The following is a 24,960-nucleotide window of genomic DNA, read 5'->3' as shown; positions in this document are numbered from 1 at the left end:
CAGCCTCCCGTGACGTCACGGCTTGTGATTGGTTAATGGCGGCCATGTTGCCGGGACGTCACTGGAGGCTGGACACGCGCGCTTTTCAAAATACGCGCATGTCCAGCCTCCCGTGACGTCACGGCTTGTGATTGGTTAATGGCGGCCATGTTGCCGGGACGTCACTGGAGGCTGGACACGCGCGCTTTTCAAAATATGCGCATGTCCAGCCTCCCGTGACGTCACGGCTTGTGATTGGTTAATGGCGGCCATGTTGCCGGGACGCGGACCAATCACAGCAAGCCGTGACGTAATTTCGTCACGGCTTGCTGTGATTGGTCCGCGTCCCGGCAACATGGCCGCCCTGACCAATCACAAGCCGGGACTTCACGTAACCAAGTAAAAGCGCGAAATTTAAACAAACAACGCTGCCGGTTCCCTCGCTGAGGTCCCGGCTGCGTCGGACAGGTGAGTATAGCGATATTTTTTATTTTAATTCTCTTTTTTACACATTATTACATTAATGTTGTTGCGATACCCGATACCCGATACCACAAAAGTATCGGATCTCGGTATCGGAAATTCCGATACAGCAAGTATCGGCCGATACCCGATACTTGCAGTATCGGAATGCTCAACACTAATGATAACTTGATCTTAAAGGGCGACCCCTTTAAAGAAGCACTCTCCTCAAAAAATAATTTATCCTCTTAATATATTGCAGTCATCATATTATAAAGTATAGGGAGTCTCTTTTCCCTACACTGTCATCTCAAAATCCTAGGTGCATGGAGGATCAGAGCAGATGGGTCAGGAATTGAAGAGGGGGATGACTCATGCAGGGAAAAGCAACTTCCTGTTTCTACTTAGAGCTTAGTCAGCTAGTCAGTTTTTAATCACATGATGCCATAGACCTAATGGAAAAGAGAAGAATTAGCTCGGTAGAAAGGCAAATTGAGCAATTGTAAGTACACAGTGCTATATAATATGATGACTGCAATAAAAAATTTGATAGGAGTGTATTTTTAAGTTTAAAAACTTACACTAAGTCATCGGATGAAATTATTACTCTTTTTTTCATTTTTAGACCACATGACGTACAATTTTCTACCTGCTAATATTTTCAAACTTTTTTCTTGTGGATGCATCCTTCCTTGTAATTCTATGGGGTAAAGTTTTCCTTGAAGAGATTGCCATGATGACGTAGGGAAATCAAATTAACCTCTTCTATGAGGAAGAAACAAATCTGACATCCAGCCTGTATTACTTAGAGTGATATGCAAATTAGCCACTCCCAAGAGGAAAAAAAGCTTTTCCTACTGTAGGAAGCCACCTTGTAAATCAATGTTGATTGAACGAGCTTTGCCACTTGATTTAGGATTTTAGGATCAAAGTAAAAGGCCTCCATCTATAGACAGCTCTTTCTTGGGGGGGATAGAAGGGTACCACTTCTGTCTGCGGAGCAGAAGCCATTGATGTAGGTAGACTTCTAGGACAGACAGTGTGTTATGGGAAAATGATATGGTTTGGCTAAATATCCTATGGCATCGGCAACGCTCGTTATTGAGCATTGAGGTAGGTGGCACTAGAGAGACACTTTCTTCCTCCTGGAAGTGGCCAATTTGCATACCGCTCTCAGTAATACAGGTTGGATGTGAGGCCTGCATGTCCAGGATGCTTCTGATTTTACTTTAGTAATTACCAATTCTGGTAACTCCTGTGTGATTTCCTCTGCCCCCATGTTGATGCTGTAGTAGCCGGTGGGTGAGATCTCTGTCCTGCAGATTCTGTTGTGTGGTCCCCTATCTCTCTCCCAACTGTAGAGTGGGTCTCGTCTGTCCATGTGATCTCTTCCTGGATGGTCACCTCTTTACGGCAACATTCAAAGCTTTCATGGGCCAATGCTATGGACCGGTAGGGAATGTTTATGCCGTTATCTGACAATTCCAAGATGCACTGTATTTTACCCTAGAAATAACAATTCTAAAATATAATACACAGTAGACCATTTCTTCCACGGAATCTGTATAACCTCCATCTGCCTCCTTACAGTCAGTGGAACAAAACAACATTCAGTATAAGTATATAGGTGCCATATTACAAATCCGTAATAGTGCCGTGTACATGAGACCTAATAGCTATGTGATCATTAAGACATTTCTAAAATGTTAATGAACTTTACCCGATATTTTAAATCACGGGCTTGGAGGTCCTTCTAGACCAAGATGTAATTTTTTTTATCCACTCGAAAAGGCAGCATTTCTTACAATAATCTTTACACTTGTTTGCAATGAACATTTACTTGTGCAGAGTTTTACTGTAAGCAATATAAACTGCTATTAACGGAGAGTATCAGAGCACTGGAAAATGTCCGTCATTGTGACTGCAATTGTGCATGTAATTGGCAATTGGCGAGTCCCTGGAATGATATCTTCGCTGTACCGGTGATTACAACTTAATGCTCAGTAAATTTTTTAGATCGAATATCTGGAAAATCGCATGACAAAAATCACTCAGGTCAGAAGGCAAATACTACCCCACGGATTTACTTTGACAGAAAGCTTTAGTTTATTCCAGGAAAAAAAAAGTGGAGTAATTGCTTATAACAACCATTCAGTTCGCAAAGCAGCCACAAAACCTTGAATCTGAAGGTCTAACAATGTAGTTGTTATGTTTGTGTTACTGAGGGAACTCGGTGACTATTATTACTATATAAAGTGATATAACGTTGGTAACAACAAATTCTGACCCATTTTCTTGCACAGCGAATGCCAATACCCTGTACACTAAATGGCCACTTTATTATAGACACCCATCAAGTAGAGTGGTGGACCTCCTTTAGCGGCATAGTAACTCATAGATTTCCATTAGAGATAGAAATTGTTCTATTGCAGTACTAGTCCATGGACAGGATGACTTCTTGTCTTAGGGCAGAGACAGACTGCCGTATTTTTCCTGCCAGAATCGCATCGCACTGAACGGACTGGCCTGGCACCTCTCCTGACCTGAGTAAGACAGTGTGATATATTTCTACGCAACTGCCAAGCTCAGGTCAGGAGAGCCGACAGCCAGTATGAGGTTTACGATGCGATTCCCGCACGAGAAATACGGCAGTCTGTCTCTGCCCTTAAATGCAAAATATATTCATGTGCCTTGTTCTTCCTTCTCCAAGAAATTCCCCTTCTAGTCCTTATTGCATCTTCTTATCACCCTTGTGAAGAACAGTCCTGGACCTCATCAAATTCAGAAGTCTCAGCCCAATGAGATGCAACAATGACCACACGGTTGACAGTGAGGAGCGGGGGGACCGGAGAGGCGAATGGTAATGTAAAATAAGGATTTTTTTTAATTTTTACATCTTACATTTAGTATGCCAGGGGTATAGAGAGACCCCAAAGTATAATAAGGAACATTCAAAATCACGGTGCATTGTCCTCCTGACAGTGTCCTTCTGCCAAAAGGTAAACAGCTGACATGAAGGAAAGAGCTTGGTTCGCCACAATGTTTAGGTAAGTCCTACTGTCCCACACATCTATCCACAGGTATCAAGGGGCCCTAACTGTTCCAAGAAACCATTTCACACACCTCTGCTCCACCACCACCAGCCTCAACTGTTTTTGCCACAGTCTAACCTTCCCATCCACATGGCGCACCTAAAATATGGGTTCATATGACCAAGCAATAATTTTCCTCTGTTCAGTTTTCTAGATTTTTGCACTCTTTTGCCCACTGGAATGTGGACTTTATGTTTTGCAAAGGCAGCAGTGGCAATCAAACTGTTCTTCATCTGGTTTAGCTCATCCATGCTAAGGAATGTCATTAGGACATGTTAGCTGAAGTAGCAGCGTGGTATTCAGCTGCAATTTGCTTGACTGTGTACAGCCTGTTAATGAGAACAATTCCTGACAATTTGTTTGACCCCTTTTATCAATAAGATGTTTACATCCGCAGGGTCCAATTTTCTTGGATCGCTTTCCTCAATAACACCTTTCTCTCAACACTCTTAACAAGGTTGGCAGTGGTTTACATACTCTAGATAGTCCAAACCTCATCGGAGGTCAATGAGATAATTCAATTTTCCCATTCTAATGTGAATTCACAATTAAACAGATCCACGGAAACATTTCTCTCTTGAATTTATGCTGTGTTTCAAGGTCTCATGTCTAGTTTCCATCCAGGAATGATCCAATTAGGTAAGGGCATGTGTCTCTTATAAAGTGGCCAATTAGTGTATGTGACCTTAAGGGCCGTAAAAAGTGCTATCCGTCATTTTTACAGACAGCACTTGCCCCATGTTATTCAATCAGGTTGTGCACATGTCCAAAAAAATTTGCAGCACACATGATTTGTCTCCAATATTTGGCTCGGGCTCAGCCATTGAGGTCTATGGGTCTTTGGAAAATATCGGACCGCTCTCGGATGACATTTGAGTGCGGAATGATTTTCAAGGACAGACTGAATGGAGAAGGTGTAGAAACTATTCTTTTTTTTCCATCTCCCAGAAAATCAGATCCCACTCTGATCACCCTCTGATCAAACTCTGATCAGAGCCTGTGTGATTTGTATAATCGGATCCTAAGTCTAAGGCTACATGGTGACATTGGCCACAACACAGGCCGTGCCACCAAAAATCACCCTGCATCGCTCCTACTGTACATCACAGTGCGATACATTTGGATGGGGTTGTATTTGATCCCTAGAGTACAAGGACAGGCAAGTCACAAAAAATTGGACCCATGTTGTGGCTACAATTGCTGTGTAATCGAATTCATACCTATTTATTACACATTTTCCCATGCAGTTAGGAATTTTATGCATTTGAGCCGAGGGCTTGGCAGGACAACATTTTTTATACTTTTTCTTAAATTATTGAAACTGCTGAAAATTCTAAAAACAAAAACAGTTAAGTAAAATGTTTAAATGAATTTTGAGTTTAAGAAAATACTCCTTTCTGACGAAAGTGTCTCTTTAGGGTCACGTTCACAAGTTCAATTTTTGGTCAACATTTCACATCAGTATTTTTCAGCCAAAACCAGGAGTGGGTGATAAATACAGAAGTGGTGATGTGTATCTATTATACTTCTCTTGGTTTTGGCTTACAAATACTGATGTAAAATACTGACCAAATACTGACCATGTGAACGTGGCTTACCAGTGTGGTACAGGATTAGAAAAAAAAAGTTTTTTTTAAAAAAATAGTGTGACAAAACTTTACAGGTACAGTTCATTCGCAATATGTCTAATACCAGAGACAACTAATAGTCATGATTCGTTTTTTTCTGATTCAAAACAGCCATGTTCTTTTGTGCTGAATAATCCCTTTAAATTGCCACGTCGTCTAACTTCTAAAAAGTTGGGATTTTATTTTAGAACAATATCTTTTCTCTTGACTTGCTTCTCATCCAAGTGAATATAAGACTATAAAGATATTTATTTCCTTATTTTTATCTGTTCTGGTACATTTTTGTCATCAGCCAAGATCATGAACAGATTAGTCGCTTGACCCTTGGAATCGTTTAGTTGATACCGGTGACAAGTGAGCGCCCTGCATTCATTTTTCATTAAAGTGCACACAAATATTTGGGAGCGGCTGTTGAAAACTAAATTACCTTCCATTCTACATGGACGGGATACCCCCGTTTTGCTAATAACTTTTTAGAAAATGTCAGCGGAACGCACCCAGTGATTGCCATCGGTCAATGTCTGTGAACCTATGAATGCACCAAGGGATACATCTATGGAAGATTTACAATCCGATCCTTAGATTCCATCGTATTAACACACTCCAGATGTCCATGTCTCATCATCTGAAGCTGAGCCTTCAGTGGCTAGCAGTGAGCCAAGTGCTTGTGAGAAGGAGAAAAAAACATCATCTCTAGGACAGAGCTGTCAACCAAGTGTTTTTGAGACTTTTATTAAAATCTTTCGTTATCTTAGGCGTGCCGCACCCATCAGTCTACTTTTCAAAACTGATGCATGTATCGTTCCAAAGATGTAAAATACCGTAAATACCTTGTACAGATATGCAGATAAATAGTAGTTATAAAAGTATTATAGGTTTGTCTAACTTTAAAGCAGAATTGGGCAGGGGCAGACGGCTGTAGATTCTCTCGGGCAAATGATACACTAATCAAACTCTGATCATAGCGCGATCCAGTTCTCTCGGATGAGGAGAAGATGGAAAGGAAAATGTCTCCATCTTCTCCATTCTGTCAGTCCTTGAAAACCAGACAACATTCAGATGTCATCCAGGTGCAATCCAATGTTTTCTACTCACTCATTGACTTCGATGGCCGAGTGGGATCCAAATATCGGATCAAACTCTGGCATGCAGTATTTTTTTTCCTCAGACCGGCTCTGTCCAAGGAAAATATTGATAGGTTAGAAGGAGTTTGTGGATAGTCTCCGCGCTGCCGGCAGGATTTTAGACATATATCCCAGTGTAGTAAAATGATTGGTTTATTTGACGCGTTTCGAAGTACAAGGTTACTTCTTCTCCAGGAAAACCACATGTAAGTTGATTCATGTGGTTTTCCTGAAGAAGTAACCTTGTACTTCGAAACGCGTCGAAATAAACCAATCATTTTACTTCACTGGGATATATGTCTACAATCCTGTCGGTAGCGCGGAGACTATCCACAAACTCCTTCTAACCTATTAATGTCTGATGGTCACTGGCTGACCCGTGGATCTGCTGCAGCTGATATTGCACTATAAGCTGCTCTTTTCAGATTAAATGGGTGAGTTTAATCTGAGCGTAAAGCTCACTATATTTCGTGGATAAGACCCTATTTTGCACTGATCTCTCCTACAGTTTTCCAAGGAAAATATTGGACATGTGCACAGCCCCATATACTAACGTTGGTCCGGCAAAACATCGGATCACACTCAGACTGAAAATATGCTGCAACTGCCCTTAGAAATAGTAAAAAATAAAAACATTTTGAGGCAAAGTGTAAGCTCCTCAAAATTGACGACCAACGCTACTTCTATGTTGCATACTCTACTTATGTTAATATTCCCCAGGCTGCTAACAAGTGGGTGGATTGATCCTTTTCAGCAGTCTGTGTTAACCCCTCCCTTTCCAGAGTGCACAGCTTAGCGGGAACACCATCAACAACATCAGTTGAATTCATGTTTGTAATATTCCACCGGCTCACCAGTTTTGGTGCCGGACGTTCTGCTATTAGCTGATGTTCTGCTTCTCTGTGATCCAGCTCTGGTTGTGAGCAAGTGCCGGGTCTAAGCCAAAGTCTAAGTTCCGCTAAGTTTTGAAGACTCCTTTGAGATTCTGTTAGCTGCAAAGATGTTAGTTTTTTGTTCCTTCTCTTATGGAACTGGCTTGTCTCATTGACCATGTGTACCATCTGCTGCCCATAGTGATCTCAGTCTGACCACAGTTGATGACCAAGCTATGCCCACCTTGACATGACCTGTCTGATAGCAGGGACTTGAGTTAACTCTTCATCTACGTCACATTCATTGCTCATGGAGACTAATCTGGAAGTGGAAAGTCCATATCTCATTTTGGAGGTTAAAGGTGGACAACCCTTTATACTCTAGTTGTCCATGTCCACGACTCATCGTCTGATGCTGAAACTACAGTTACTCGCAATGAGCCAAGTACTTGTGAGAAGAATAAAAAAAAATCTATAGGACAGAGCAGTCAGCCAAGTGTTTTTGAGACTTTCATTAATGTCTTTTTATTTTTCATTTGTGTCGCGCCCATCAGTCTACTGTTCAGAACGCATGCACTGTATGTATTATCATGTAGCACTGCTTGGCTTAGACCAAGTTAAATTCGCTAGTTCTCCATATGGTCTACATCTCCAGTTGGCCCTGTTACAATATTCTCCATCTAAAAAAAAACAATTATGCTTCTAGCCCACAAAAACTTCCTGCTGGAAATAAAGCATCTAAGAACTTGAGCGAGGAAGCTTCTAGGTACATTTGTACAATTGGCCTTTTTTCATCATATAAAACATTGTGCCATCTCTCTCTGTCGTAGTCTCCGTCATTTGTGACTGTACAAGGTGACCCTGAAAGTTTCCACTTTTGATAAAATCCTAGTAACAACCCTGAAAAGTTCCACTTTTGATAAAATCCTAGTAACGACCCTGAAAAGTTCCACTTTTGATAAAATCCTAGTAGCGACCCTGAAAAGTTCCACTTTTGATAAAATCCTAGCAACGACCCTGAAAAGTTCCACTTTTGATAAAATCCTAGTAACGACCCTGAAAAGTTCCACTTTTGATAAAATCCTAGTAACGACCCTGAAAAGTTCCACTTTTGATAAAATCCTAGTAACTCAACAACTTATGCAAGCTTGTGGTGTGGGGATATTTTTAAACCTCAGGAGGTAAAACACTAGATCACATCTGGATGAAAAGTCCCATATGTTTTATTTCAACAACCAGCTTCCTCATCATCATCATCATCAGATTCCTTTAAAAATCTGGTAGAACAAATGTAACGAAAAGGAAAAGCTACAAATATGATCATTATAAGTAGCAAAAAAAAATGGTGATAGCAATTGACTATTATATACATATAAAGAACTCGGGGGGGGGACATTTATTGGATAAAACACAAGTCACTTGTTTCATACCACTCATACTTAGTGTAAATCACATATGAGATGAAGCAAATTTCCTTCAATCATGAACATTCCCCAGGAATTAAGTATCTTTCATATAAAAGAAATGCTGCTAAAATCCGAAAAGGCATAATCTGCAGAGATTACATTTTTCTGACCCTATTGGCCATCTTGGACAAATGGGTTTATTTATTCAGATTTTTTTGCCTGTAACCTTAAAGAGAATCCGTCACCATATTTTGGTACCCCATCTGACAGCAGCATAATGTAGAGGCAGAGACCCTGATTCCAGTGATGTGTCACTTACTTGGCTGACTGGTGTAGTTTTTATACAATTGCTGTTTTATCTGCTGAAGATCTAGCAGTGCTCAGAATGCTGAGCTCTGTATAACCCCGCCCACACCTCCGATAGGAAGCTTTCTGTGTACAAAGTGTCCAATCAGTGGTGGGGGCGGGGTTACACAGAGCTCATAAATATGGAGGACTACATGGCAGCAGGTTTACTATTCCTCCAGTGAAAATCTGCTGATAAAACTGTGATTTTATCAAAACTAGAGCAAGTGAGACGTCGCTGGAATCAGGCTCTTTGTCTCCACATTATACTGCTCTCAGATAAGGTTGCAAAACCTCGTGACAGATTGCCTTTCAAAAAATGTGAAAAAAGTAAAAGGGTTGAATCCCAATATAAATAAAAAATAATAAAATAAAAATGAGAAAAATATTAGAAAAACATTGATATTTATATGTAATTGGCAAATCAGCAAGCAGAGTCTCAGTTTACAAAACCTTGCAGTTCCACAATTAATTGTATTGCTAATTTACAAGTTAATACCTCCAGGTTGGAAGTATGTTATACAAAAAATTACAGCAAGTTACACTCACTTGTGGCAAGAAAGATATAAAAAAAGAGCACATACCCCATAAGCATACTATAAATCTGAGCTCAATGGACACTGTAACGACTATTGACTACACGGCCAACAAGGAAGATGTTGGAAAGTAGTAATTAAAAATACTTATTATTGAAAAGTTGAGGAACTGTGATACCACATGTGCCATAAGATTACTCATCATCTTTTGATGGTAATTCCTATTCTATGGAACGGAGGATAATATTTAAAGGTGTTGTCCTGATTTGGGATGAAAGGCTGCAGTTACTCTATGTGACTGCAGACATCTGAGTCCGCACAGCTCGCACAATGTGCACTGTCAGGATTCTCTGGTGCTTGCAGTGAGAGTGGGCGATCATATGCATTTCACATACTTCCGGCCACATTCCAACTAGACATGTGCTGCCTCAGTCAATACAAGTGAATAGAGAGAAGCTGAGCACGTCTAGTCGGCTTGTGACCATGTTTGTACAAATGATATATGGTCACGTGAGCTTCTACTCTCCTCTTAACCTCAGCATTGGAGAATCCCAGCAGCGTGCGGTTCTCACAATATATCAGCAATCACATGCTAACAGTCAAGCGAACTCCCGCTCTCCCCACTAGCACCGGAGAGTCATGACAGCGTGCGGTACACGCAATATATATGCAAATTCCATATTTACAGTCACGTGACCTCCTGCTTTCCCCACCAGAACGGAAGGATCCTGACAGCGTGCATTGTGCGCACTGTGAGGATTCACAAGTCTGCAGTCACATAGAGTGACTGCAGACTTTCATCCCAAACCTGGATAACCCCTTTAAAGCTGTCCTCACAATAGAGAAATGGATCCAATGACAACACAGCCATAATAGCTATTCCATGTTGTCGGTTCTCCTATGAACAAACCCCGATGGTTTCTAAGAGGACAAATTTATTAAGACTGTGCCAGATTTATTAAAAGGTGCATTTTTCATAAATTTGCCATATTTTAGGCTGTTCTGAAGTTCCAAATTTAATCTGAGCCTTATATCAAAAATTGCTAAATTTCCTGTCTCAAAGCTTAATAAATGTGTTGAAGGTTAGGGTCACACCAGCGTGTATTCTCTCATCAGAGACAATCGGTCTGATTAAGCTAATCGCAATCTGATTAGAGTTTGATCAGAATGTGACCACAGTGTGATCCGATTTTCTCAGATCAGGGGAAGATGGCAAAAAGACTTCTCCATCTTCTTCATTCAGTCAGTGCGCACAAATCGAGCTGTACTCAGATGTCATCCGAGTGCAGTCTGATGTTTTCCACGCACTCATTGACATGTAAGACATGGCTGCGCTGGATCCAATAATAAAATTCAACTCGGGCATACTACAATTTCTTCCTCGGACCTGCTCGGTCAGACATGTGCATAGCCCAAAACGATACCTTTGGTCCAAGCGCAATCCAAAGTTTTGTCAGGTCACATTCTGACCGAAAATATGACTGTAAACGAACCCTAAATGTTGTTGTCTATGGCTCTATTTCTTGCGCGAATTGAAAATTGTTGCAACTTTTTGAGCAAATTTTGACACCTGGGTCTTTCGACTTTAATGGAATCCATTGGTGCTTTCAGTAGGGTTTTGCTATCCTTATTACATGTTACATAGATTTTCAAAAATATTAAGAACATTTTAAATAAAATGAAAAAGTAAAAAAATTTGGGGGAAAAAAAAAAACATTTTGCTCCCTCTTCTAAGTGAATAAGGCAGACCTGCAATATCAGTTGTAACCCACAAAGAAGAGTGGATCTATTTCTAGAAACGAAGAGCGGACCTTATATCATTTTACAGTCTAAGGCCATTTGTTTCGGACAGAAGAAAAGTCCATTTTTTACAATAAGGTTTGTAGCCTTATCGGAGCAATGTACTCAATGAGTTGAGGAGACAAGGGATCCGATGTCCCAGATTAAAGATAGACAGTTCTATATATCACTGAAGGATTTTTTTTTCTAGAAGATATGTTCTTCAAGACCAACGCTAGCAATTATATCAGTATTGCCCACAGGGACAACTTAATCAGAATCATATTTTTCCAAGGAATGATTTAAAACAAATAGTATCTACAATAGATCTCAGACATTTTTCTTATAGGACCTAATGAGAAGAGCTAATGAGGTATGAAAAGAAAGTATCTTTAACTCCTTCTTTCCTGGCAAGACGGCAAGACTAAACCAGGAAACAAAAATCACCAAATAGATCAAATGTGAGATCTATATTTTCAGACAATTCTGAAAACAACAAAATGATCATTACTTCTCTTCTGCGGATGGAACACCATCTCTCCGATCTTTCCAAGTTGGTCATGCGAAGATAGATGGCACAAGACCACTGCTCTCCAAAGCATCACTCTCTCCAAAGCATCATTCTGTCTTACACGTCCATAGCTGAAATGTTATCGAAACTCGCATCGGGGGAATTAAGGTCATGTGGCTCCTGGTTGCACCTTATGATCTTTTGCACCATGGACTTTCTTGCTAACACTCCTGTCTATGGACATTGATTCACGAGAGTTGTACAAAAAGTACACATTTGGAACCGTTTTTGGCTAATAGAGATAATCTGAAATTTGGGGAAAATATCATGTATGTCTTTATAAATTACAGTGGCAAATTTTCAGGCAAATTTAATTGATTTCTTTAAACTTCATATAATCATGTATGCACATCTGTCTTATGCACTTTGCAACACTTGCACTTTACATTAGATGACTTGAGTATTTGCTTGAGAAACGTTCACTTGAATCAAAATGTTGCAACTCCACATCGGCTAAATAAAATCCACTTGCTTTTGGCAACTATTGGAGGGCTGCCTGCAGTTTCCATTTATATATATTTTTAGAAAAGTCGGATGTTTTGTATGGGAGGCCTTACACCAATTGTGTACTGTTTAAGATACAGATAGATAGATAGATAATAGATAGATAATAAATACATAGATAATAGATAGATAATAGATAATAGACAGATAGATAGATAATAGATAGATGATAGATAATAGATAGATGATGGATAGATAATAGATTGATAATAGATAGATAATCGATAGATAGATAAATAGATAATAGATAGATAATAGATAGATGATAGATAATAGATAGATAATAGATAGATAATAGATAAATAATAGATAGATAGATAGATAGATAGATAGATAATAGATAGATAGATAGATAGATAATAGATTGAGAGATAGATGATAGATAGATAGATAGATAGATAGATAGATAGATAGATAGATAATAGAGAGATAATAGGTAGAGAGCTAGATAGATAATAGATAGGTTGATAGATAGATAGATAGATAGATAGATAGATAGATAGAAGATAGATAGATAATACTTAAATAGATAGATAGATGATAGATAGATAGATAGATAGATAGATAGATAGATGATAGATAGATAATAGATAGATAAATAGAAGATAGATAGATAATACTTAAATAGATAGATAGATAGATAGATAGATAGATAGATAGATAGATAGATAGATAGATAGACAGACTCCTCCTGGATGAATCCATGATCCGGCATTTGCATATAAGCCGTTCATCCTACAAGAAGTGAAACTATAAGGAACTTTCACTAATCCTTCCACGGTCAGTAATGTATTTCTCTTTGATGGCCTCAGTTGATACATTGTTTCTACAAATCGCAGCAATGCATCATCAGGAGTGATGAAAGAACCACAAAAAAAAGTCTTTCTTTCCAAGATGATTACTCTAAAATATGTAAAATTGCCATTTGGCAACAATGGAATAAACTTGCTACAGTTACAGCGAGGATGAGGCCTCTACAATATGTTGGAGACATTTAGAGACGTGAGGACAGCATGAGCGATAGACTGAGATGGAGAGCAGCCCTAACAAGCTGTGTATTAGGAGAGATTTTCCAAAAACAACTCAGGATAAAAGACAAATCCGACCTCCTCTTCAGCTCTGAACTTTAGTCCAGACCTTGCAATGGTAGACACATACGTTCTGCGGTGGGCGGTGGGGAGTCGGACGTCTCATCTATGCTTTAAAATTTGTTTTGCTTTTTATTAGGTTGAAAAGTGGTAAGGAGGCCAAAGGGTTAATCGTTTACTTGTAAATAAAGATATTTTACAGACAAAATAACCTGAAGCTACCGTATGCTATACTGGCATCTTTTCATGAGATAGATGGTGCTGTAGCTTCTTGAAGAAGTCAAGTCCAGCACGTGACTTCTACCCCTTGGCATCCTCTAAAGCTATGTTGTCCATGATAATTCATGATAATTACGCTAATATAGTGGAGCAGACTTCTCAAGATCGGTGTTTAACCCTTCACGGCATGCACCGTACATGTACAGCTCATGTCAGGAAGGGGTTAAAGAGTATCTGTCATTTCAGTTTTTATTGCATAAATCAATAGTGCACATGAAAATAATACAATTTGTAATATATCTTATCAGAGAACTCTGCTTCTTTCTCCTTCTGGACTGATCATTTATTCTCAAAATTCTCGATTCATGGGTAAAATCTGTATTCAGTGAAGACATATTGCTCCATTACTGAGACAAGAGATGAAAGTTACTACTGGTGAGATTTTATAGAGATGGGAGGAGGAAGGAGGAGGAGGAGGAGGGAGCTCTGATTTTTTAACTTCTCCCTCCTCCTTATTCCCCCTTTCCGCAGCTTAGATCAAAGTTGCTACTGATAAGATTCTATCTCAATACTTTAAAAATCTGTTTTCATTGAATACAGATTTTACTTGTGAATTGAGAATTTTGAAAATTAAAGATCAGCCCAGGTGGAGAAAGAAGCATATTTCATTGATAAGATATAGCACAGCGTTTTTTATTTTCATGTGTACTTTTGAATTGTGCAATAAAAATTAATTGACAATTAAAAAGAATATTGGAGAAAACCACACTAAATTAATTTAAAGTTGCATGACACAAAACAAATTTGCTTTAGATTGCTCTAAAATTCAAAAATGAAATCTATACCTCCCATGATCAAGTGTAGATTTGCTTGCAAACTTGTGGCATAAATGTTCTGGCATAAAGATTAATATATGTGTCTAATATTAATTGTTGAAGCTCCCTTCCTGGTACTTCGACATTCACTTTTTCAACTTTCCTTGATAAAATCTAAATAACTTGAGAAATATGCAACTTTATGTCTTAAATAGCTTGATGAATATGAGCTACAGTTCCTACAATTGTGCATTGTGATCTTCTTCATTATAACTGTATGACTGGAGCTGTGCAGTCATCATCAGCGACTATGATAGAAGTTTCTGTCCCTCTTTTGCAAAACATTAGTGGTAAAGTCCATGCAGTTTCATCATACAGGTAGTCTGGTGACAGAGATGATGACTACGTTAAAGAGAACATAAAGTCATGCAATTTTCTTGAAGCCAGCATTTAATCACATAACCTATTTGAAGAAAAGTATACCATGAATTTTCTGATAAAAGGGAAAAACGAGCAACTAAATAGTGATATGTTCATATATGTATATATACATATCCTTATTTAATATATATATATATATATATATATATATATATATGTATATATATAGGGACCTAGGACAGGAAACGTTATTTTAATGCATTTGATGCCATTTAAATTGACAATAATTGATATAAAAAAAGAGCATCTAAAAATATATAAAAGTCTTATAGATATAAATCAAAAAGAAAACATTTTAGTTTAAAAATGATTCCTTAATTGATGCACAGCATAAACATCACTGAGACAGCCCTTTATAACGTCGTAGCGCATATGAAATTCTTAGCACCCCAATGACACAAACTGCCTGTGACATCATCATCACACCTACGACATCATGAAACTAACACAAAAAGTAACTAAAGTTGCAAATACCTTTTACTTTTTTCCTGTCTTAGTAATTCCTACCATTTCAGTTGGAGACATGTGTGAGCTATTATAACTTCCAGTATAGAACTAAGTATTAGGGTATTTAGAACCGCATTCTCATGCAGACAAAATAATTCATTGGTATTTTAATTAATAAAAAATACATTTCAACCCACAATAAACTGTCAAAAGTAGGAAAAAAATGTTTGTAAATAAAATTGTAAAAAAAAATCTAAAAGCAACTTATTTTTTAATTATTTTTTCGATCTAGCTTAAAACTGGCAAAAGCCATTAATATAAATTATGGTGAATATTATCAAAATTGAGTCAATAAATACATAAATACAGCAGAATAGTCATTCAAATGTTATAAACACATTAACACCTTCAGGTTATGAAAAAAACAACACTTCCATCAATGTAAGAACTGGAATTAAATCTGGAATAAAATTACTGGAACTGAAAGCAGATGTTCCTTCATGTCCATAAATACTGCTTCCCCCAAAAAAGTATAATATAGGATAATATTTTCACTGCCCTGTTTTGCAGGCAAATATTTTGATATCATATTTATTTTTATCAGTATAAATAAAAGGCTCAATAAATAAAAGAATACAATGTAGTGCAATAAATACATACACATTTGTCATTTGAATTAAAATTTTTGAAAAATGTTGTCACGAAAAAAAAAGTAAGGCCATGTTCCTAGCGAAAATGTTGTGTTTTTTGGTAGAAAAGTTGCCTTGTTTAACTGCTCAAGCAAAGGGGATGTGTTTTCATGAAAACTCTTTGCTACTGTCTTTAAAGGCGCTGTTGATATGTGCAAATTTTGCTGCAATTTTTGCCCTATAGGATTCCATTAAAAGCATGGAAAAAATGCATTTTAAAAATTCTTGTTAAAAGTCATGTAAAAAAAAAATGCAGCTGCATTTTTAAGGGGTTATCCACTTCTCGGACAACCCCTTCGCTATTTTTCACCATACAAAATAATAACAGCTTTACTCACCACTGGTGCCTGCGCCATTCCAGCAATTGTTCTAGAACCTGGGGCTCGCGAGATACTGTTACGTCTTGTGAACCCTGCAGCCAATAAGCAGTCACTAATAAGTGGCTTCACTCTTACTTCCGTTGGAGAGAGCAGCAACTTTTCTGACTTCCAACTTTGCCGGAAGGAAGTGAGATTGAAGCAGCTCGTTAACAGTCACTGATTAGCGGCAGGGTTCATTACAATGTCCTGTGAGCCTCAGGACACATCGCTGGAATGGCACCGGAGGTGAGTACAGGCTGATTTTATTTTACATGGGGGAATATAGTAATTGAGAAGGAGTTGTCTGAGTAGTGACCAACCCCTTCAAGTACAGAATCAAATATTTTCTGGCCTTTATTATAAAACAAAGTTTTAACTTTCCACCAAAATTGCATAAAAAATGGTGGAAAATGCATTAAAAATTGCAGCAAAAATGCAATAGAGAAGATTGTTGCTGCGAATTATGGTGGTAACACCTAAGTAAAGCACGAAGTTAAAAATCAGTCGAAAGAAAAGTAGAATTTGTGCTACATATGAAAATGGATGCATTTTTTACTTTTAGTTTTGAGACTAAAAGTCACTGCTGGATGGCAAGAATAATACATGTGGAACATGTAAATGACCTGCATAGAAAATGCTACTCATACTTACCGTGTTATCTACATAGGCTTCCGTCCACACTATATCGTGCTCCTGGTCTATCACCTTTGGTCTACTCAAGACGTGGAGATATGCCATGACGTTCTCTTGTACATCAGCTAAAGTGGATATTTGGGTGAAAAAGCCTACAGTAAAAACACAAACTATAGATATAAACCATAATATAAGATGTTGCGTATTCTCTTGTCATAAATCAACAATCCAACATTACGCACAACATAAAGACAATAGGCGGCCTATAAAAACAATTTTTTTTTTAGTCCCGTCAAGGGGAATTTTGACTTAAAAGAGCAAAGGGAATCTTCACATGACATCTTATGTAGGTGGATTCCACCAAAACCCCACCTGAAAATGTCTAAAAAATAAAACCACTAAAAATTATAGACTTATGCACAGCAATTTAAAGGGTATATCCAGAACAATATATATATATATATATATATATATATATATATATATATATATATATCTATCAAAAAACAAGTGTATCAATGCAATATCAGGCGTGTGATTGCAACTTACCTACCGTACCTGTTGTGCCCGGCACTGTTCTTCATCGGCATAGAGCGGTCACATACTGACCCTGCTGCGGATTCAACTGCCATGGTGAAGCGTGACTTCTGACATCATTCTGACTGACAGCCAGCTCCCCCAGGTTTACAGCGGGGATCTGGTTGTCAATCAGAATGATGTCGGAAGTCCCACCCCATCGACACAGTGGAGAGGAAAAGAAGCCTCCACTCTGTAGATGTGACATCAGAAGAACTGTCTTCTGCTATAGAAACGATGTAGGCATGTCGGCTATAGTGTCTAAAATACACCATGTACACACCCAAAGGCTACGTTCCCACGATGAGTAGTTGGTGAGTTTTTGATCTTGCAGATTTTTTAGATCATTTCGGCACCTAATTTACGGAACTTGCAGTTTTTTAATTGCATTCTTACTTGCTTTTAACATGTATTTTTATAGCGTTTTTGACTCAGCAGTTGCTTGTCTCTTGTTAGTTATGTCATGTTTTAAATAAAGCTGCTTTGTTTTTTATACTTCCTTGCATTTGGTTTGACAAACCTTTATTGATACTGTCATGTGCGACTATATGCATTTTGGTGCATTTCCGTAGCGGACACGCACTAAAAATGCATAAGCATTTTTTAACTGCTGATTTTTAAGCATCTAACGCAATTCTATGAGTAAAATCTACACAGAATACTGAGCATACTGGCAAGATAAGTTTACATGTTGTGAATTTCACTGCACGTCAGTTTACTCTGAGTAAAAAAAAGAGCACAGTGAGCAGGATATTTCTATAAATCCATCCACTTTGCTGGAACTGTAAGTGGCTGTATTTTTGGCTCAATGAAAATACACAGTGTCAAAAAGTCATAAAAACTCTTTGTGGGAACTTAAAGGAGTTGTCCACTACCAGGGCCAGCGTTAGGGGCAGGCAGACCAGGCAGCCACCTAGGACTCCCGCTCCTCCAGGGGCACCCATCCAGTGACCGCTATGGGGCCCCTGAGCAAGAGGGGTCTGACTCTGCCCCCTTCCCGCATCTCGCATTCAACTTATCGGCATCTGTCAACGTGAGGTCAAATGAAGTGGCAGCAGAAGGGTTTGTAACTGCTCTGAGGCGGTGCCAGACAGAACAGGTAGGTAATAAACAACTACCTGCCTATCAGTTTTTTAGGGCCTTGGGAAAAAAACAAACAGTCCCCCTTTAACTAGAAAATAGCGTTTCTCTGCCTAAATTAAGATGAAAGGTGAAGACTGGTGAGAGCACCGCAGCCCGAGGGAGAAATCTAGTGTATTTCTCGGTAGGGAGATGGCGGTGGGACAGGTGAGGGGTGAGGTCACTGCAAAATTTATTAATTAAGCTCTTAAAAGAACTGGATTAAAGCAAATCAGATTGCAAACAATTTGGATTCTGACAAATTGATTGGATTTTTGTGATATTCATAGAAAATTCTATTTGCTTTTTTGAATCAAATTGCTCATCTCTAGTTTGTAGTGTAACCCCTTGCTTTTCCAAGAAGATTTACTACTAACAAAACAACTTCTGTGTCCGCATAAAAAATTTAATCAACCACAAATTAACGTTTTGTCATTTGATCGCTGGGTTTATTTACACAGGATGAGGATCATAAACAAAATAGGTTCCATACTGTGACCTAAAGGGGATAAAAGGGAGCGCCACATTACTAGGAGGTATACCAGGGTCTTTGTATTTGGATAGGGTATCTTAATCTATGTGGGAAACTAGTGGGTATGTTAAGATGGTGTTTTAGGATGCAGTAGGTAGGGCCTATAGGGAAAAGTGGGGGTAGATTAGAGAAATGGGGCGATTACATAGTCCTACCTAATTCGTTGAAGTATCTTTGTATAAAGAGTTGTCTGAGTGGTGCATTAGTTAGTGTATTAGCATTCCACCCAGATTAGTTGAATTCTAGAGCTTCTGGTGGTTAAAAAGTTGAGACTTTGGTTATTGTTAGGCTTCTTGAGGTTAAAGGGGAGGTCTGGGCTGGGCTTTCGGTATAATTTGCATGTGTACCTAGGCAGCAGAATTCTGACAGTTTGTAATATGCTACCTGTTGGCATTTTGCACAGTGTCCTAGGCATCATAGTCTGGTGAGTAGCTTTCTCCTGATCCTGGAGGAGCTGCTCACTCCCTGTGTAGAGTTTTCCTGTCTGGCAGAAACTGGTCAGTGACCTCACAACAGACATAACCCTCCCGCCAGTCTCTGCCAGACCCTCAGCCTCCTGCTCCAGCCTTCCCATGCAGCACACAGTGGGAGGCAGCAGGGAATGACTCAACTGATTGGACTAAACAGGAAGGAAAAGCTCTATCACCACTGTGGATGTGATGTGGAAACGGGTGAAGCTCTATCACCACTGTGGATGCGATGTGGAGACGGGTAAAGCTCTATCACCACTGTGGATGTGATTTGGAGACATGAAGCTCTATCACCACTGTGGATGTGATGTGAAGACATGAAGCTCTACACCACTGTGGATGTGATGTGGAGACCTGAAGCTCTATCACCAAGGTGGATGTGATGTGGAGATGGGTGAAGCTCTATCACCACAGTGGATGTGATGTGGAGACATGAAGCTCTATCATCACTGTGGATGTGATGTGAAGACGTGAAGCTCTATAATCACTGTGGATGTGATGTGGAAACGGGTGACGCTCTATCATCACTGTGGATGTGATGTGGAGACATGAAGCCCTATCACCACTGTGGATGTGATGTGGAAACGGGTGAAGCTCTATCACTACTGTGGATGTGATGTGAAGACGTGAAGCAATATCATCACTGTGGATGTGATGTGGAAACGGGTGATGCTCTATCATCACTGTGGATGTGATGTGGAGACATGAAGCTCTATCACCACTGTAGATGTGATGTGGAGAGGGGTGAAGCTCTCTCACCACTGTGGATGTGATTTGGAGACATGAAGCTCTATCACCACTGGATGTGATGTGGAGACGGGTGAAGCTGTATCATCACTGTGGATGTGATGTGGAGACATGAAGCTCTCTCACCACTGTGGATGTGATGTGGAGATGGGTGAAGCTCTATCACCACTGTGGATGTGATGTGGAGATGGGTGAAGTTCTACACCACTGTGGATGTGATGTGGAGACATGAAGCTCTATCACCACTGTGGATGTGATGTGGAAACGGGTGAAGCTCTATCACTACTGTGGATGTGATGTGGAGATGGGTGAAGCTCTATCACCACTGTGGATGTGATTTGGAGACATGAAGCTCTATCACCACTGTGGATGTGATGTGGAGACGGGTGAAGCTGTATCATCACTGTGGATGTGATGTGGAGACATGAAGACCTATCACCACTGTGGATGTGATATGGAGACATGAAGCTCTCTCACCACTGTGGATGTGATGTGGAGACGTGAAGCTCTATCACCAATGTGGATGTGATGTGGAGACGTGAAGCTCTACACCACTGTGGATGTGATGTGGAGACGGGTGAAGCTCTCTCACCACTGTGGGTGTGATGTGGAGATGGGTGAAGCTCTATCATCACTGTGGTTGTGATGTGGAGACATGAAGCTCTCTCACCACTGTGGATGTGATATGGAGACAAGAAGCTCTATCATCACTGTGGATGTGATGTGGAGATGGGTGAAGCTCTATCATCACTGTGGGTGTGATGTGGAGACATGAAGCTCTATCACCACTGTGGATGTGATATGGAGACATGAAGCTCTATCACCACTGTGGATGTGATGTGGAGACGTGAAGCTCTATCACCAATGTGGATGAGATGTGGAGACGTGAAGCTCTACACCACTGTGGATGTGATGTGGAGACGGGTGAAGCTGTATCACCACTGTGGATGTGATGTGGAGATTGGTGAAGCTCTATCATCACTGTGGTTGTGATGTGGAGACATGAAGCTCTATCACCGCTGTGGATGTGATGTGGAGACATGAAGCTACACCACTGTGGATGTGATGTGGAAACGGGTGAAGCTCTATCATCACTGTGGATGTGATGTGGAGACATGAAGCCCTATCACCACTGTGGATGTGATGTGGAAACAGGTGAAGCTCTATCACCACTGTAGATGTGATGTGGAAAAGGGTGAAGCTCTATCACCACTGTGGATGTAATTTGGAGACATGAAGCTGTATCACCACTGGATGTGATGTGGAGACGGGTGAAGCTGTATCATCACTGTGGATGTGATGTGGGGACATGAAGCTTTCTCACCACTGTGGATGTGATGTGGAGACGTGAAGCTCTATCACCACTGTGGATGTGATGTGGAGACATGAAGCTCTATCACCACTGTGGATGTGATGTGGAAACGGGTGACGCTCTATCATCACTGTGGATGTGATGTGGAAATGGGTGAAGCTCTATCACTACTGTGGATGTGATGTGAAGACGTGAAGCAATATCATCACTGTGGATGTGATGTGGAAACGGGTGACGCTCTATCATCACTGTGGATGTGATGTGGAGACATGAAGCTCTATCACCACTGTAGATGTGATGTAGAGAGGGGTGAAGCTCTATCATCACCACTGTGGATGTGATTTGGAGACATGAAGCTCTATCACCACTGGATGTGATGTGGAGACGGGTGAAGCTGTATCATCACTGTGGATGTGATGTGGAGACATGAAGCTCTCTCACAACTGTGGATGTGATGAGGAGATGGGTGAAGCTCTATCACCTCTGTAGATGTGATGTGGAGATGGGTGAAGCTCTACACCACTGTGGATGTGATGTGGAGACATGAAGCTCTATCACCACTGTGGATGTGATGTGGAAACGGGTGAAGCTCTATCACCACTGTGGATGTGATTTGGAGACATGAAGCTCTATCACCACTGTGGATGTGATGTGGAGATGGGTGAAGCTCTATCACCACTGTGGATGTGATTTGGAGACATGAAGCTCTATCACCACTGTGGATGTGATGTGGAGACGGGTGAAGCTGTATCATCACTGTGGATGTGATGTGGAGAAATGAAGATCTATCACAACTGTGGATGTGATATGGAGACATGAAGCTCTCTCACCACTGTGGATGTGATGTGGAGACGTGAAGCTCTATCACCAATGAGGATGTGATGTGGAGACGTGAAGCTCTACACCACTGTGGATGTGATGTGGAGACGGGTGAAGCTCTCTCACCACTGTGGGTGTGATGTGGAGATGGGTGAAGCTCTATCATCACTGTGGTTGTGATGTGGAGACATGAAGCTCTCTCACCACTGAGGATGTGATATGGAGACAAGAAGCTCTATCATCACTGTGGATGTGATGTGGAGATGGGTGAAGCTCTATCATCACTGTGGTTGTGATGTGGAGACATGAAGCTCTATCACCACTGTGGATGTGATGTGGAGATTGGTGAAGCTCTATCATCACTGTGGTTGTGATGTGGAGACATGAAGCTCTATCACCGCTGTGGATGTGATGTGGAGACATGAAGCTCTATCACCACTCTGAATATGATGTGGAGACATGAAGCTCTATCACCACTGTGGATGTGATGTGGAGACGTGAAGCTCTATCACCACTGTGGATGTGATGTGGAAACGGGTGAAGCTCTATCATCACTGTGGATGTGATGTGGAGACATGAAGCCCTATCACCACTGTGGATGTGATGTGGAAACGGGTGAAGATCTATCACCACTGTAGATGTGATGTGGAGAATGGTGAAGCTCTATCACCACTGTGGATGTGATTTGGAGACATGAAGCTTTATCACCACTGGATGTGATGTGGAGACGGGTGAAGCTCTATCATCACTGTGGATGTGATGTGGAGACATGAAGCTCTCTCACCACTGTGGATGTGATGTGGAGACGTGAAGCTCTATCACCACTGTGGATGTGATGTGGAGATGGGTGAAGCTCTATCACCACTGTGGATGTGATGTGGAGATGTGAAGCTCTACACCACTGTGGATGTGATGTGGAGACATGAAGCTCTATCACCACTGTGGATGTGATGTGGAGACGGGTGAAGCTGTGTCATCACTGTGGATGTGATGTGGAGACATGAAGATCTATCACCACTGTGGATGTGATGTGGTGATGTGGAGACGTGCAGCTCTACACCACTGTGGATGTGATGTGGAGACATGAAGCTCTATCATCACTGTGGATGTGATGTGGAGATGGGTGAAGCTCTATCATCACTGTGGGTGTGATGTGGAGACATGAAGCTCTATCATCACTGTGGATGTGATATGGAGACATGAAGCTCTATCACCACTGTGGATGTGATATGGAGACATGAAGCTCTACACCACTGTGGATGTGATGTGGAGACGTGAAGCTCTATCACCACTGTGGATGTGATGTGGAGATGTGAAGCTCTATCACCACTGTGGATGAGATGTGGAGACGTGAAGTTCTACACCACTGTGGATGTGATGTGGAGACGTGAAGCTCTGCACCACTGTGGTTGTGATGTGGAGACATGAAGCTCTATCACCACTGTGGATGTGATATGGAGACATGAAGCTCTATCACCACTGTGGATGTGATATGGAGACGGGTGAAGCTCTATCACCACTGTGGATGTGATTTGCAGGTGGTTTTAAGTTAAGAAAGAATGTCAGCCATTCTGCAGTTAGTTTATATGAACGATGATTGGGACGATCGTCTTCCAAAGAAAAAAAAAACCCAGGGCATATAACTGGTTAACATATGACACAGCAGCTTTTGGATGTGGGCAAGGAAGATAGAGAATAGATCTAAAGTTCAAAGAGATTATGGCAGGTATGCCGCCAATTATCATTCATAGCGTTGTCATAAGCTTTGTGTGAGGGAGCCGTGTTCAATTTATCTAATCAAAATCGCCTAATCCTGTCATTTAACTTTCAAAAAGTCTACTTGCTTACATCAGGAAAATGTAATGTCAATTTCACAAGCTTCTCCACTGGGATTTCTGGAACTTGATTGTTCTAATGTATTTAAAATGGGCTGTCGGCATGCGTCATTAAACACCCTCTCCCACAAGATATGTCCTACTTCTGCATCAAATGTAATGGAGGACGTGAGAGAAAGAAGGGCTTACAAATTTCACTTTATGAGCTGGAGCATTAGAAATATATGCACAGAGGGCACGGGCTCCTCGATGATCTATACCAGGCACAAGGACAGAGCCATCCACATATCACTGAGGTGGAAATTCTGCAAACCGCCATGCATTGTGCACTCGAGAAAGAAATGATCCTCAAGTAAAATTGATTTTGGGACCAGTGACCTCTTTAAATGCCGCGTGTACGGCCAACCCACTCATGGATAAAAGCCTGAACTGCTGGGCTGAGTTGGAGATTAGATTTGCTTTAATTTCTTGCCATCCCTGGAGATACAGTACAAGCCTGAGTTCACTATAGACAACAGGATGGAGGATACGACATGTAGATGATTGATGTGAAGCTCGAAG

General features: G+C 40.4%; 1 protein-coding gene across 3 annotated transcripts in view; it reads right to left on the bottom strand.

The window, feature by feature from the left end:
• Positions 1–24,960, bottom strand: part of CACNA2D3 (calcium voltage-gated channel auxiliary subunit alpha2delta 3) — a 1,029,735-nt gene that overhangs the window by 434,764 nt on the left and 570,011 nt on the right. For all 3 annotated transcript variants that reach the window (XM_077278410.1, XM_077278408.1, XM_077278409.1), the window contains exon 13: positions 17,008–17,141. In XM_077278410.1, coding sequence (XP_077134525.1) covers positions 17,008–17,141 — 134 coding nt within the window. The remainder of the gene's footprint in view (positions 1–17,007; positions 17,142–24,960) is intronic.

The sequence above is a fragment of the Ranitomeya variabilis genome, chromosome 8 (genome assembly GCF_051348905.1).
Source record: "Ranitomeya variabilis isolate aRanVar5 chromosome 8, aRanVar5.hap1, whole genome shotgun sequence".
Lineage (NCBI taxonomy): Eukaryota > Metazoa > Chordata > Amphibia > Anura > Dendrobatidae > Ranitomeya > Ranitomeya variabilis.
The sequence above is the reverse complement of the archived record's forward strand: the minus strand, read 5'-3'. Positions and strand labels throughout refer to the sequence as shown.